Source organism: Acinonyx jubatus, chromosome D2, assembly GCF_027475565.1.
Source record: "Acinonyx jubatus isolate Ajub_Pintada_27869175 chromosome D2, VMU_Ajub_asm_v1.0, whole genome shotgun sequence".
Taxonomy (NCBI): domain Eukaryota; kingdom Metazoa; phylum Chordata; class Mammalia; order Carnivora; family Felidae; genus Acinonyx; species Acinonyx jubatus.
Genome location: NC_069393.1, coordinates 32,981,398 through 32,995,935, shown reverse-complemented (window position 1 = coordinate 32,995,935; position 14,538 = coordinate 32,981,398). Strand labels below are relative to the sequence as shown.

Sequence of the window (14,538 nt, the reverse complement as noted above, 5' to 3'; positions counted from 1 at the left end):
AGTCTGGGATTGTGATGCCTCCTGCTTTGGTCTTCTTCTTCAAAATTACTTTGGCTATTTGAGGCCTTTTGTGGTTCCATATGAATTTTAGGATTGCTTGTTCTAGCTTCGAGAAGAATGCTGGTGCAATTTTGATTGGGATTGCATTGAATGTATAGATAGCTTTGGGTAGTATTGACATTTTAACAATATTTATTCTTCCAACCCATGAGCACGGAACGTTTTTCCATTTCTTTATATCTTCTTCAATTTTCTTCATAAGCTTTCTATAGTTTTCAGCATACAGCTCTTGTACATCTTTGGTTAGATTTATTCTTAGGTATTTTATGCTTCTTGGTGCAGTTGTGAATGGGATCGGTTTCTTTATTTGTCTTTCTGTTGCTTCATTATTAGTGTATAAGAATGCAACTGATTTCTGTACATTGATTTTGTATCCTGCAACTTTGCTGAATTCATGTATCAGTTCTAGCAGACTTTTGGTGGAGTCTATCAGATTTTCCATGTATAATATCATGTCATCTGCAAAAAGTGAAAGCTTGACTTCATCTTTGCCAATTCTGATGCTTTTGATTTCCTTTTGTTGTCTGATTGCTGATGCTAGCACTTCCAACACTATGTTAAACAACAGCAGTGAGAGTGGACATCCCTGTCATGTTCCTGATCTCAGGGGGAAAGCTCTCAGTTTTTCCCCATTGAGGGTGATATTAGCTGTGGGCTCTTCATAAATGGCTTTTATGTTTAAGTATGTTCCTTCTATCCCGACTTTCTTGAGGGTTTTTATTAAGAAAGGATGCTGAATTTTGTCAAATGCTTTTTCTGCATCGATTGACAGGATCATATGGTTCTTCTCTTTTCTTTTATTAATGTGATGTATCACGTTGATTGATTTGCAAATGTTGAACCAGCCCTGCATCCCAGGAATGAATGCCACTTGATCATGGTGAATAATTCTTTTTATAAGCTGTTGAATTCAATTTGCTAGTATTTTATTGAGAATTTTTGCATCCATATTCATCAGGGATATTGGCCTGTAGTTCTCTTTTGTTACTGGGTCTCTGTCTGGTTTAGGAATCAAAGTAATACTGGCTTCATAGAATGAGTCTGGAAGTTTTCCTTCCCTTTCTATTTCTTGGAATAGCTTGAGAAGGATAGGTATTATCTCTGCTTTAAATGTCTGGTAGAATTCCCCATGGAAGCCATCTGGTCCTGGACTCTTATTTGTTGGGAGATTTTTGATAACTGATTCAATTTCTTCGCTGGTTATGGGTCTGTTCAAGCTTTCCATTTCCTCCTGTTTGAGTTTTGGAAATGTGTGGGTGCTTAGGAATTTATCCATTTCTTCCAGGTTGTCCAGTTTGTTGGCATATAATTTTTTATAGTATTCCCTGATAATTGCTTTTATTTCTGAGGGATTGGTTGTAATAATTCCATTTTCATTCATGATTTTATCTATTTGGGTCATCTCCCTTTTCTTTTTGAGAAGCCTGGCTAGAGGTTTATCAATTTTGTTTATTTTTTCAAAAAACCAATTCTTGGTTTCATTGATATGCTCTACAGGTTTTTTAGATTCTATATTGTTTATTTCTGCTCCGATCTTTATTATTTCTCTTCTTCTGCTGGGTTTGGGGTGTCTTTGCTGCTCTGCTTCTATTTCCTTTAGGTGTGCTGTTAGATTTTGTATTTGGAATTTTTCTTGTTTCTTGAGATAGGCCTGGATTGCAATGTATTTTCCTCTCAGGACTGCCTTCACTGCATCCCAAAGCGTTTGGATTGTTGTATTTTCATTTTCATTTCTTTCCATATATTTTTTAATTTCTTCTCCAATTGCCTGGTTGACCTATTCATTCTTTAGTAGGGTGTTCTTTAACCTCCATGCTTTTGGAGGTTTTCCAAACTTTTTCCTGTGGTTGATTTCAAGTTTCATAGCACTGTGGTCCGAAAGTATGCATGGTATGATCTCAATTCTTGTATACTTATGAATGGCTGTTTTGTGACCCAGTATGTGATCTATCTTGGAGAATGTTCCATGTGCACTCGAGAAGAAAGTATATTCTGTTACTTTGGGATGCAGAGTTCTAAGTATATCTGTCAAGTCCATCTGATCCAATGTATCATTCAGGGCCCTTGTTTCTTTATTGACCATGTGTCTAGATGATCTATCCATTGTTGTAAGTAGGGTATTAAAGTCCCCTGCAATTACCACATTCTTGTCAATAAGGTTGCTAATGTTTGTGAGTAATTGTTTTATATATTTGGGGGCTCCCGTATTTGGCGCATAGACATTTATAATTGTTAGTTCTTCTTGATGGATAGACCCTAATTATTATATATGCCCTTCTTTATCTCTTGTTACAGCCTTTAATTTAAAGTCTAGTTTGTCTGATATAAGTATGGCTACTCCAGCTTTCTTTTGACTTCCAGTAGCATGATAAATAGTTCTCCATCCCCTCACTTTCAATCTGAAAGTGTCTTCAGGTCTAAAATGAGTCTTTTGTTTACAGCAAATAGATGGGTCTTGTTTTGTTATCCATTCTGATACCCTATGTCTTTTGGTTGGCGCATTTAGTCCATTTACATTCAGTGTTATTATAGAAAGATATGGGTTTAGAGTCATTGTGATGTCTGTAGGTTTCATGCTTGTAGCGATGTCTCTGGTACTTTGTCTCACAGGATCCCCCTTAGGATCTTGCAGGGCTGGTTTAGTGGTAATGAATTCCTTCAGTTTTTGTTTGTTTGGGAAGACCTTTATCTCTCCTTCTATTCTAAATGACAGATTTGCTGGATAAAGGATTCTCGGCTGCACATTTTTTCTGTTCAACACATTGAAGATCTCCTGCCATTCCTTTCTGGCCTGCCAAGTTTCAGTAGAGAGATCCGTCACTAGTCTTATCGGTCTCCCTTTATATGTTAGAGCATGTTTATCCCTAGCTGCTTTCAGAATTTTCTCTTTATCCTTGTATTTTGCCAGTTTCACTATGATATGTCGTGCAGAACATCAATTCAAGTTACGTCTGAAGGGAGTTCTCTGTGTCTCTTGGTTTTCAATGCCTTTTCCTTCCCCAGATCAGGGAAGTTCTCAGCTATTATTTCTTCAAGTACACCTTCAGCACCGTTCCCTCTCTCTTCCTCCTCTGGAATACCAATTATGTGTAGATTATTTCTCTCTAGTGCATCACTTAGTTCTCTAATTTTCCCCTCATATTCCTGGATTTTTTTATCTTTTCCTCAGCTTCTTCTTTTTCCATAATTTTATCTTCTAGTTCACCCATTCTCTCCTCTGCCTCTTCAATCCGAGCTGTGGTCATCTCCATTTTATTTTGCAGCTCATTAATAGCATTTTTTAGCTCCTCCTGGCTGTTCCTTAGTCCCTTGATCTCTGTAGCAATAGATTCTCTGCTGTCCTTTATACTGTTTTCAAGCCCAGCGATTAATTTTATGACCGTTATTCTAAATTCACTTTCTGTTACATTGTTTAAATTGTTTTTGATCAGTTCGTTAGCTGTTGTTATTTCCTGGAGGTTTTTTTTAAGAGGAATGCTTCCGTTTCGTCATTTTGGATAGTCCCTGGAGTGGTGGGGAACTGCAGGGCACTTCCCTGTGCTGTCTTAATTAACTTGCGTTGGTGGGCGGGGCCGCAGTCAGACCTGATGTCTGCCTCCAGCCTACCGCTGGGGCCACAGTCAGACTGGTGTGTACCTTCTCTTCCCCTCTCCTAGTGGCATGGCCCGTCTGGGCTACTTGCACACTGCCAGGCTTGTGGTGCTGGGGATTTGGCGTATTAGCTGGGGTGGATTGGCAAGGTGCACGGGGGTGGGAGGGGCAGGCTCAGCTCGCTTATCCCTCGGTGATCCGCTTCGGGAGGGGTCCTGCAGCTCGGGGAGGGAGTCAGACCCGCTGGAGGGACGGATCCGCAGAAGCACAGCGTTAGGTGTTTGTGCGGTGCAAGCAAGTTCCCTCACAGGAACTGGTTCCCTTTGGGATTTTGGCTAGGGGATGGGCGAGGGAGATGGCGCTGGTGAGCGCCTTTGTTCCCCGCCAAGCTGCGCTCTGTTGTCCGGGGCTCAACAACTCTCCCTCCTGTTGTCCTCTAGCCCTCCCGCTCTCCGAGCAGATCTGTTAACTTATAACCTTCCAGATACTAAGTCCCGCTTGCTGTCCGAACACACTCTGCTTTTGCAAGCCAGACTCGGGGGCTCTGCTTTGCCGGCAGGCTGCCCTCCGCCCTGGCTCCCTCCCGCCAGTCCGTGTAGCGCGCACCGCCTCTCCGCCCTTTCTACCCTCTTTCATGGGCCTCTCCTCTACACTTGGCTCTGGAGAATCCGTTCTGCTAGTCTTCTGGCGGTTTTCTGGGTTATTTAGGCAGGTGTGGGTGGAATTTAAGTATGCCGCAGGACACAGTGAGCCCAACATCCACCTGCCATCATCTTCCCAGAAGCCGAAAAAAATTTTTTAATTGAATTGTAATTGACATACAATATTATACTAGTTTCAGGTGTACAACATAGTGATTTGACAGTTAAATACATTACTAAATGCTTACCTTAAGTACAGTTAACCGTCTTTCACTATACAAAGTTATTACAATATTATTGATTATATTCCCTATGTCATACTTTTCATTCTTGTGACTTATTTTCTTTTATAACTGGCACTTTGTACCTCCTAATCCCTTTTGCCTATTTTGTCCATCCCCCTGCCCTCTCTCTGACAACCACCAGTTTGTTCTCTGTATTTATGAGTCTATTTCTGTTTTTTGTTTTTTTAGATTCTACATATAAGTGAAATAACATGGTATTTGTCTTTTTCTGTCTGACATACTTCACTTAGCATAATACCCCCTAGGTGTATCCATGTTGTTGCACAGGGAAGATTTCATACTTTTTTTATGGCTGAGTAATATTTCATTGTGTATATATACCACATCTTCTTTATCCATTCATGTATCAGTGGATACTTAGGTTGCTTCCATATCTTGGCTATTTTAAGTAATGCTGCAATAAACATAGGAGTACATATATCTTTTTGAATTAGTGTTTTTGTTTTCTTCAGGTAGGTGCTTCGAAGTAAAATTACTGGATCATATAGTATTTCTGTTGTTAATTTTTTGAGGAACCTCCACACAGTTTTCTGTAGTGGCTGCACCAGTTTGCATTCCTGCCAATAGTGCCTGAGAGTTCCCTTTTCTCCACATTTTTGCCAATACTTGTTATCTTTTTGATACAAGCCGTTCTGACCAGTGTAAGGTAATATCTCATTGTGGTTTTGATTTGCATTTCCCTGATGATAAGTGATGTTGAACATTTTTCATGTGTCTGTTGGCCCACCTGTATGTCTTCTTTGGAAAAATGTTTATTAAAGTCCTCAGCCCATTTCTTAATGGAATTGTTTGGTGTTTTGTTGTTGTTGTTGTTGTTGTTTTGGTGTTGAGTTCTATGAGTTCTTTATATATTTGGGTAATAACCCCTTGTTGGATATGTCATTTGTAAATATTTTCTCCCATTCAGTAGAGTGCCTTTTCATTTTGTTGATGGTTTCCTTCACTGTGCAAAAGCTTTTTAGGTTGATACATCCCAATTATTTATTTTTGCTTTTGTTTCCCTTGCCTGAGGAGAGATCCAGAAAGATATTGCTAAGGCCAATGTCTAAGAGTTTGCTGCCTGTTTTCTTTGAGTTTAAGGTTTCAGGTTTTACTTTTAGGTCTTAATCCATTTTGAATTTATTTTTGTGTATGGTGTAAGAAAGAGGTCTAGTTTCATTTTTTTGCATGTAGCTGTCCAGTTTTTCAGATATTATTTATTGAAGAGATAGTCTTCTTTGTTATATACTCTTGTCTCCTTTGTTATAGATCCGTTGGCAGTATAAGCGTGAGTTTCTTTCTGGACTTTCTATTCTCTTTCATTGGTGTGTGTCTTTTTTTGTGCCAGTACCATACTGTTTTGATTACTATAGCCTTGTAGTATATTGGCCATTTGCTTGTCTTCTTTGAAGAGACATTTATTTAAATATTGTGTTCATTTTTAAATGGGTTTTCTTTTTATTACTGAGTTGTAAGAGTTCCTTATATATTCTAGTTGCAAGTTCCTTGTGAGATACATCATTTGTAAATATTTTCACCTGTACTGTGGGTTGTCTTTCCACTTTCTTGACGGTGTCCTTTGAAGCAAAGAGTTTTAAATTTTGGTGAAGTCCTCTATTTATTTTTTCTTTTGTTGCTTTTGTTTTTGGTGTCATGTTTAAGAAACTATTGCCTGATCTAAACTAATGAAGATTTACTTCTATGATATCTTCTAGAAGTGTTATAGTTTTAGCTCTTATATTTAAATCTTTGATCCATTTTGAGTTAAGTTTTATATATGATGTGTAGTGGGGGGTCCAATTTAATTCTTTTGCATGGGGACATTCAGTTGTCCCAGCACCATTTGTTGAAAAGACTGTTCTTTTCCCCACTGAATTGTTTTGGCACCCTCGTTGAAAATCGGTTGACCTTAAATGTGAGGTTTTATTTGCAACAACATAGATGGAACTAGACGTTATTATGCTAAGCGACTTTAGAGAAAGACAAATATCATATGACTTCACTCATATGGGGAATTTAAGATACAAAACAGATAAACATAAGGGAAGGGAAGCAAAAATAATATAAAAACAGGGAGGGGGACAATCCATAAGAGACTCTTAAATACAGAGAACAAACTGAGGGTTGCTGGAGGGGCTTGGGGTGGGAGGATTGGATAAATGGGCAAAAGGCATTAAGGGGAACACTTGTCGGGTTGAGTACTAGATGTTATATGTAAGTGATAAATCACTAAATTCTACTCCTGAATCATTATTACACTATATGTTAGCTAACTTGAATGTAAATTTTAAAAAAATTAATTAATTTTAAAGTGAGGTTTTATTTCTGGACTCTTTGTTCTATTCCATTCATCTATATGACTACTTCATACTTTTTCTAACTTATGATTAGAATGCCTTATGTGCCCTCTCTACATGACAAACTCCTACTGCATGATTCCTCTACCAGAAGCCTTCCTTTTCCCTGCAGGTCTTTTGTATACCTCTGCATACTTAAAGCATAGGGCTCATCACTCTTCTGTGGGGTGTGTGTGTGTGTATCTATATATCTATGTCTATACATCTATATCTATCTATCTATCTATTCTTTAGTATTTAGGAAGCTTCTGGTGAGTAGAGACTGGACCTTTTATATTTGATTCCCAGAGCTTTAGCACAGTCCCTGGCATGTGGTGTGCTATTAATATATTTATAGGAGGAATAATAGGAGCAGTATTGAATTTTGTTTTGGATGTGTTCATTTCTAAGTGCCATTAGGACATCCAGAGGGTTATAGTCAATAGGCATTTTTATTTATTAATTGAAACTTGCTTACACTTTTCTTTTTTAAATTACTCATTTGTCAAATATTGGATGCCTGTCTTCTACCAGGCATTGTACTAGACTCTGAGGTACAGTGGTAAACAAAACATCACCCTGCACTCATGAAGCTTTCATTCTAGTAGGAGAAACAGACAATATAAAATTGTTTAAGATAGTTGGCAATAATACCAGCAAGGAAATCCCGAGACTGAAGGTGAGGTCAAGACTGGTGATACAGACTGTGGAATAATCTTCAGAAAGGTGATACTTGAAACTCTGTAGTTATAGATGGAATTGCCAAGAGATTGAGCATATAAAATCACCGAGAGATTGAGCTGAGAGAGTCTTGAAAATATCCAGATTTAGGGGGGAAATAGTCTGAAATGTAGGAAAACCAAAGGAGTAGAATCCTGGAAACTAAGGGAAAGGAGAAGAGAAAAATATGTAGAATGGTAAAGGAGGAGTAAGACTAAGAAAGAACCATAGGTTCAGGTTGTTAGTCATTTGTAATCTTAAGAATTAAGTTTTGGGGCACCTGGATGGCTCAGTTGGTTGAGCATCTGACTCTTGATTTTGGCTCAGGTTATGAGAGGGAGACACAGATCTCATGGTTTGTGGGATTGAGCCCCATGTCGTGCAGGCTCTGTGCTGACGGCATGGAACTTGTTTGTGATTTTCTCTCTTCCCTTCCCCTGCTCATGCTCTTCTCTGTCTAAATAAATAAATAAACATTAAAAAAAAAAAGAATTAAGTTTCAAGGGATTTGTTAGAGTCCATTTTCTAAAAACATTGAATCCTGGGACTTTTTTGAAACAGTGAAACTGTGCTGTAAGTTTTTTCTTACTCTGTAAGGACATGCTATATCCATAAGTGGAGAATTTAAATGTATACATTTAGATGTTATTTATCTCTGTGGGGCTTCATTTTTTTTCTGAGACCCCTGAAAACTTACTCTGTGCAGAATCGCTCTTAGACTTGTTATCCATTGAACTTCTTTCATTTTGAAAACGTTGGTATTTTCTTTTAGCTTCTTCATTCTTCAGTTGGGTTAAAAATCATTTGACTGTTATGTGAATAATTGCTGTGTGTGCATATAGACATTTGCATTTGGTCAGCTAACATATAACTTTTTTTGGTTGTTTTTTTTTTTTGTTTGTTTTTTTGAATAGTGACAGAAATGTTGGTAAATGTTCTGAGTATTTGCTCTGATGATGAACTGATGACTGAAGGTGAAGACCAATTTGATGGTATGATTATTCATTTTACTATTTTTTATTATGAAATGGTATTTTTGAACTGCCGAGCTTCACTACATAGTCTTGCAAAATGTAGTCATTGCTCTCAAATGGCTATGTCATTTGATAAGTATCAAGACAATTTTTCAGATATTAAGATGTTAAAATCATTTTAGTAATATTACTTTTTTATGTTGGTATGGGGAAAAAGATGAATTTTGGGAAAGGGGAAATTTGGAAGAACAGAAGGAAAGGAAAATTGAAAGGTACCTAAGAATGTGGTTCTTCATGAATATGGGCACCACTTACAGGGATGATATAAAAATGCTTTTTGTTTCATTGGTACAGTATTCTTAGTGCATCAGAAACATACCTGAACCCCCAGTGTTGTTGTCATTTTTTTTCCCCCGAAACTAAAGTAGACTATTCCCAACTGATGAGTGGTTGTGTTCTAAGAGACCACTTGTTAGTTTAGTTTGATTTTCAGAAATGGTTTCTGAAGGTTAGACATGGCTGTTTGTTCTTAAGCAAGCCCACCAGGATGTGTACTGATGTGCATTTATAGTGTAAATTAATACTATAGAAACAAAATTCCTTTTATTTTTATGTCTTGAAAAAATTTTTTTTATTTAAAATTTTTTTCAAATGTTTGATTTATTCTTGAGAGAGAGACAGAGACAGAGCATGAGCTGGGGAGGGGTAGAGAGAGAGGGAGACACAGAATCTGAAGCAGAATCCAGGCTCTGAGCTGTCAGCACAGAGCCCGATGCGGGGCTCAAACTCACAAGCCGTGAGATCATGACCTAAGCCAAAGTCGGACGCTCAACCGACTGAGCCACCCAGGCACCCCTTGAAATTTTTAGTTGAAGCTTTTTAAGTATAAATATTTTTTAAAATTTAAAGTCACTGAGAAACAAAAATGTAAACAACTTAAAGCTGAAACTCTTTATTTCCTTCCATATGCCCCTGACATCTTTGTTGTAGCATTCTTTTCATAATTGCAATCAGTATATATAATTGTTTCCATGTATTAAACATGGTCTATGTATTGTTAAAACTTAATAGCTACATATTTCTAGGTTATTAATATACCATAATTTTCAGTTAATCTCATATTGTTTGGCATTTGGGTTGCTTTCAGTTATCCTTATTATGAATAGCATGCAATAAATATGTTTATACAGTATATATTTTTTTTTCTTGGAGTGAATTTCTTGAAGAGAATTACAGAATTAAATATGTGTTTTAGCTTCATTATTTTAGCTATGAACTGCCAGATTACTTTGCAGAAGAATTGGAGCAATATGAAGTGCTTTTTGCCATGGTTTTCTCCACAGGCCCACCTCATTGGTTTTTGTCATTTTTATTTATTTTGCTTGGTAACTACCTAGTAGTGAATTATAGTTGGTTTAATTTATTTATATTTCTTTGATTTTCTAATGATTGTTAATTAAAAAAACTGCCTACTTTTTCAACTGTATAAACTGTATATTTTAATTGATCACTTATTAAAGTACAACCTGAGTAAAAACTATTTAGAAATTTCTCTGCTTACGGACAGGTTTAATTCTTACACACTGTTGTAAGCCCATTTGTTAAAAGTACAAAGTAACTGTATACGAGTGTCTGCTATTGCCATCTGTTGGTGGCAAACAGAGATGTGCTTTTACTCTGGTTTGTAGTTTCATTAATTGAAATAAATTATTTATATCCATTTTTTTAGCTTGGATAATAAACTTTAATGAGTAATATTTTTTCTTATTTTAATTCCCCTTTTGATGTTTGTGTAGAAGTTTTTAGCTCTAACAACTTTCTTGTATCTGTCTTTTCCATAAAATTTTAAGTAGTTTTTTCTTCCTTTTTTTTTTTTTAATGTTTATTTATTTTTGAGAGAGAGCACGTGATTGAGAGAGGGACAGAAAAGGGGAACAGAGGATCTGAAGTAGGCTTTGCGCTGACAGCAGAGAGCCTAATGTGGGCCTCGTACTCATGAATTGTCAGATCATGCCCTGAGCTAAAGTCGGATGGTTAACAGACTGAGCCACCCAGGCGCCCCCTAAATAGTTTTAATTAAATATTTTTTCTCCATGTTCTGTCACCTTAACCCTTTTCTCTTGTTAGACTAGGTCTGGGTTTAGATTCTAGTTTCTCATAATGACTATATGACCTCAGGCAAATTACTTAGCCTTTCTAAGTCTCAGTTATTTTATCTTCAAAATGAAAGTAATAGTACCTACTTCATAATCTTACAGGTATTGATATAATGACTGCAATAATTTTTGGTTCGTAGCTCACTAGTTTTTTCAGGTAAAGTTTTCTATTATTTGTTAAATTCTGTGAAATATCTAGTAGTAGTTTTAATTAGTATATCATTAAATCTGTATCTTCATCTAGGAAGTTTTTTTTTTTAATAATAGTTTTCTAAACTAAGATCAAGATATCTCGCTTTATATAATAGTTCATTTAACTATTTCATTTAATGTATTTAATGTACAGTTATTCCATTTAAAATTATATAATTTTTCTTTGAAAAAATCTGTTATCATCAAGTTAAATTAATATTTTAGCATTTTATATTCTCATACTATTACAACTGGTATCTCTTAATGTGTTTTCTGTGTATAAGGTGTACATTAGGTATTTGTGGGTTTATCTTATGTTTGAGAACCTGGATCAGCAATATTATTTCCTGTGGTAATTTTTATTTTGTTTTCCTTACCTTTTAAAAATCTGTTATTTACATAAGGCACTTATGTTCTACATTTTGCCTTTATTTTTATTTTTAACAAATTTGTATCAATATTATTAATAGTGGTTTTTAAAAATATTTTAAATAGGAGTAGTGATAGGTAATGCTTTAGTCCTCTTCCTATAAAAAAAAGGAAAAAAATTTCTTTGTTAAGTCTACTACAGTACTTGGCTTATATATTTATGATTTATATGAAGATAGACACTGAATCATTTTTGGGATTCAACCAGGAATACATACAAAATTTTATTATATTCCTTCTAATGAGATTTTATGTATCTAATCAACATTTTCCTATCAAAGATAAATTATGCTTATTTATCCGCTTGTTATATCATTCTTGCACTTCAGGGATGAGTTAAGTTGGATCATTAAAGAGGTGGTGTAGTTTAGTGAAAAGGATCGATGGTTTAGGTATCTTGGTGCTACCATTATGCTAGCTGTGTAATTTTGGAGAAGTCACCTCACTTCCCAGGATCTTCTCATCCATGGATTGAAGGAATAGAAAGGAAATAATTTTAAATTGCTAAGCTGTCATTTATGACAGTGTTTCTGTGGGAAAATACGTTGAGTTCCAGCTTTGAATATAGAAATAGATCTCCCTTCACTGCCAACATAGCAGGTGTAATTACGCATTTCTTCACCCTTCCATACTAAGTATTGGGAGTAGAGACTCCAAGAAAAATTTAAGAGTATGAATCTAGGAGTTTGTATGGAGGACTAAGAATGGTTTGGGGGAGACCCTTGAGGAATGGAGGAAAGGGGAGGACATTAGGATAGGTACCAGGGTGGGATAGGGAAAAGAGCTACTGGAACTAGGTTTATTTCCTTTTCTTAGTCATATTCCTGTATTTCTTCCCCTTAATTCTGTACATTGTTCTCCTTTCCTTTCACCATAATAGCATGTCTTTTGTCCTCTCCTTTCCCTTTTCCTACTCAGCAGTGGAACCATCCTATGAGCTGGGCATGGGGAGAAATCTGACTTAGAAAGAAAACTTGGTGGGGCGGGTGGGGGCGGATTGCTGAGGAAGGTTTAGCTTTTCTGTGGGGAAAGGGAGAGAGCAGGAATGGAGATTTCCCAGTGGCAGGAAAGAAAGAATAGTTTTTGCATATGTAAGCCTGAGATTGGGTAAAGGAATAAGCCTCTTAAGTGATGATCTTTGGTATTCTGTATTGTTTAATGTACATGTGGATTTATTTTTAAAGGCAAAAATTTGCATAAACATATTGCATGTATAAATGCACATTCTTTTTAGAGGTATTATTTAATCATTAAAGAGAATTTCTGAACACTGATGTCTGTGATTTTTAGAATGCATACTATTTCTGTCATATATTTATCTTTTGTCTTGAGTTTGGTAAAGGAAATACGTAACCCACATGTGTTGTAGTTTTACTAAACTAAAACTTTGCATTTCCTGTAATGGAATCATATATCTCTGCATTAGAATGGAAGATATGGAAAGCTCAAATGAAACATCTCTACTGCCTTCTCTTAGAGATATTACTTGCTTGAAACAGTCTGTTGCTATTTCTGCAAAAAGATGTCCCGCAAGCTCCCAGATTGGATTGGGAACAGAAAGCACATACTATTGATGTTGAGTATGTGCAAAAGTTCTACAATTCAGATTCAAGAAATTGTGTGCTCTTGTTATTATGGAGTGTGGGAGGCTTAGCCTTTTCATTATTGGGAGTGGGTAAGATTTTCCACTGAGGTAGTTTATAAAGTTACCCACATTTCTCTGTGTATACTATAGATTTTACAGATGTTGGTGTCCTTGAAGAACCACATGAGTTTGTATATCATTTGTGTCATTACCTTTCACTTAACATATTCCCATGGGTGACACATTTCCTTAGGGGTATCAATATAAATGGGCGATTGTTGTTTGCACAGTCTCTTATCAGTCTTATGTGTTTTCACGTGTTTTTTTTCTGTCCCTAATTTGTCTACTTTCATCAAATATTATAGTCATTCTGTCCATAATTTCTTCTGAACACATATCTTTTAAGAAATCTTTCCTTTAGAGTTCTAGCCAGTGGCATCCCTCTTTTATTCACTAGATCCTACAATACTACATTTTTTCAAATTTTGAATATGAGGGCCTTCATTTTTCTCCCTTTCTTTCTACATTCATTCTTCAGTACCACTGCCAAGTTAAATCTCTATCTTTTTATTTGTCTCAACCACCTTTTCTCCATCATTCACTTCCTTTTTTCTGGACTCTCCATCTGAAGAACGGCTCATATATGGCAATAAAAAAGGTACAGACCAGACAGAGTAACATTGTTTTGAAATATGACTTCATAAGTTATCCTCATATCCATGTAAGTTAGCACATTCATTGAATACAATTGATGCAGAGTCCTCTTGGGCCTTTTGCAAATTTAGTTTAAGTTTTATATGAGTTAGAATTTGATGTTTTTAGAAGTCATATTCCAAGATATCTGTCTTTCTGTGCATGGAAATATTTTTCCCTCTTTTTCATTCCTCTTGTTTTAAAATTTCATTCTTTTGCTTATTTGTAATGTTTTGTACTTTTCCCTGCATGATTAGGGGTGTTTGATTGTCTGTCTTATTCCCCAGAGTAATTTTACTGTGGACATTTACTTTAATATTATGCATGATGTGTTTGTAGACTGATTTTAAATCCTGACTTGTATAGTGTTTTTATATCCCAGTGACTTTTTAAAATTTGAAATCAGTATAGTTTACATATCATTCAGTTTTATATGTATATAAATTAAGGCTGAAAATATGAATGTGCCTCATTGCAGCCATCCTCTCCCATCCTCATACTCCTCTCCCCCAGTCTAGCTGTTTTTAAAATTCTGTCCATTTTAAAACAAAATGTTTGTGTTAATTCATTCAAAGAGATCAGACTTCCCTTATGTCCTTGGACAAGACATTTAATAAATTTAGTTTCTTTGTCTAGAAAATGAGATTAAACTTTGCAATGTATCCCTAATGTCTCTTGAAATTCTAATGTTCTATGATTCTGAGATTTTTAGTAGTATTTTGGCATCTTAAAAACACTGTGTAATACCATGGTACCTACACAGTTTTGTATTTGTAAAAACTGTAGCTTCATTGCTCATAATATTACCCTTTAGAGCATCATAAACATGGTCGTGGAGCCTGTTTTCTCTAAAATATGTCTTTTGTTTTCGTCTTTG

The 14,538-nt window shown here is 36.0% G+C and overlaps 1 protein-coding gene across 7 annotated transcripts in view; it reads left to right on the top strand.

The window, feature by feature from the left end:
- The window catches only part of PPP3CB (protein phosphatase 3 catalytic subunit beta), a 58,040-nt gene that overhangs the window by 33,380 nt on the left and 10,122 nt on the right, over positions 1–14,538 (top strand). For 4 of the 7 annotated variants that reach the window (XM_027062281.2, XM_027062278.2, XM_027062280.2 and 1 more), the window contains exon 10: positions 8,547–8,624. In XM_027062281.2, the coding sequence (XP_026918082.1) occupies positions 8,547–8,624 (78 nt within the window). Of the gene's footprint in view, positions 1–8,546; positions 8,625–13,599; positions 13,627–14,538 lie in introns of all 7 variants that reach the window. The other 3 variants (XM_027062279.2, XM_027062276.2, XM_027062275.2) reach the window with 1 other exon arrangement.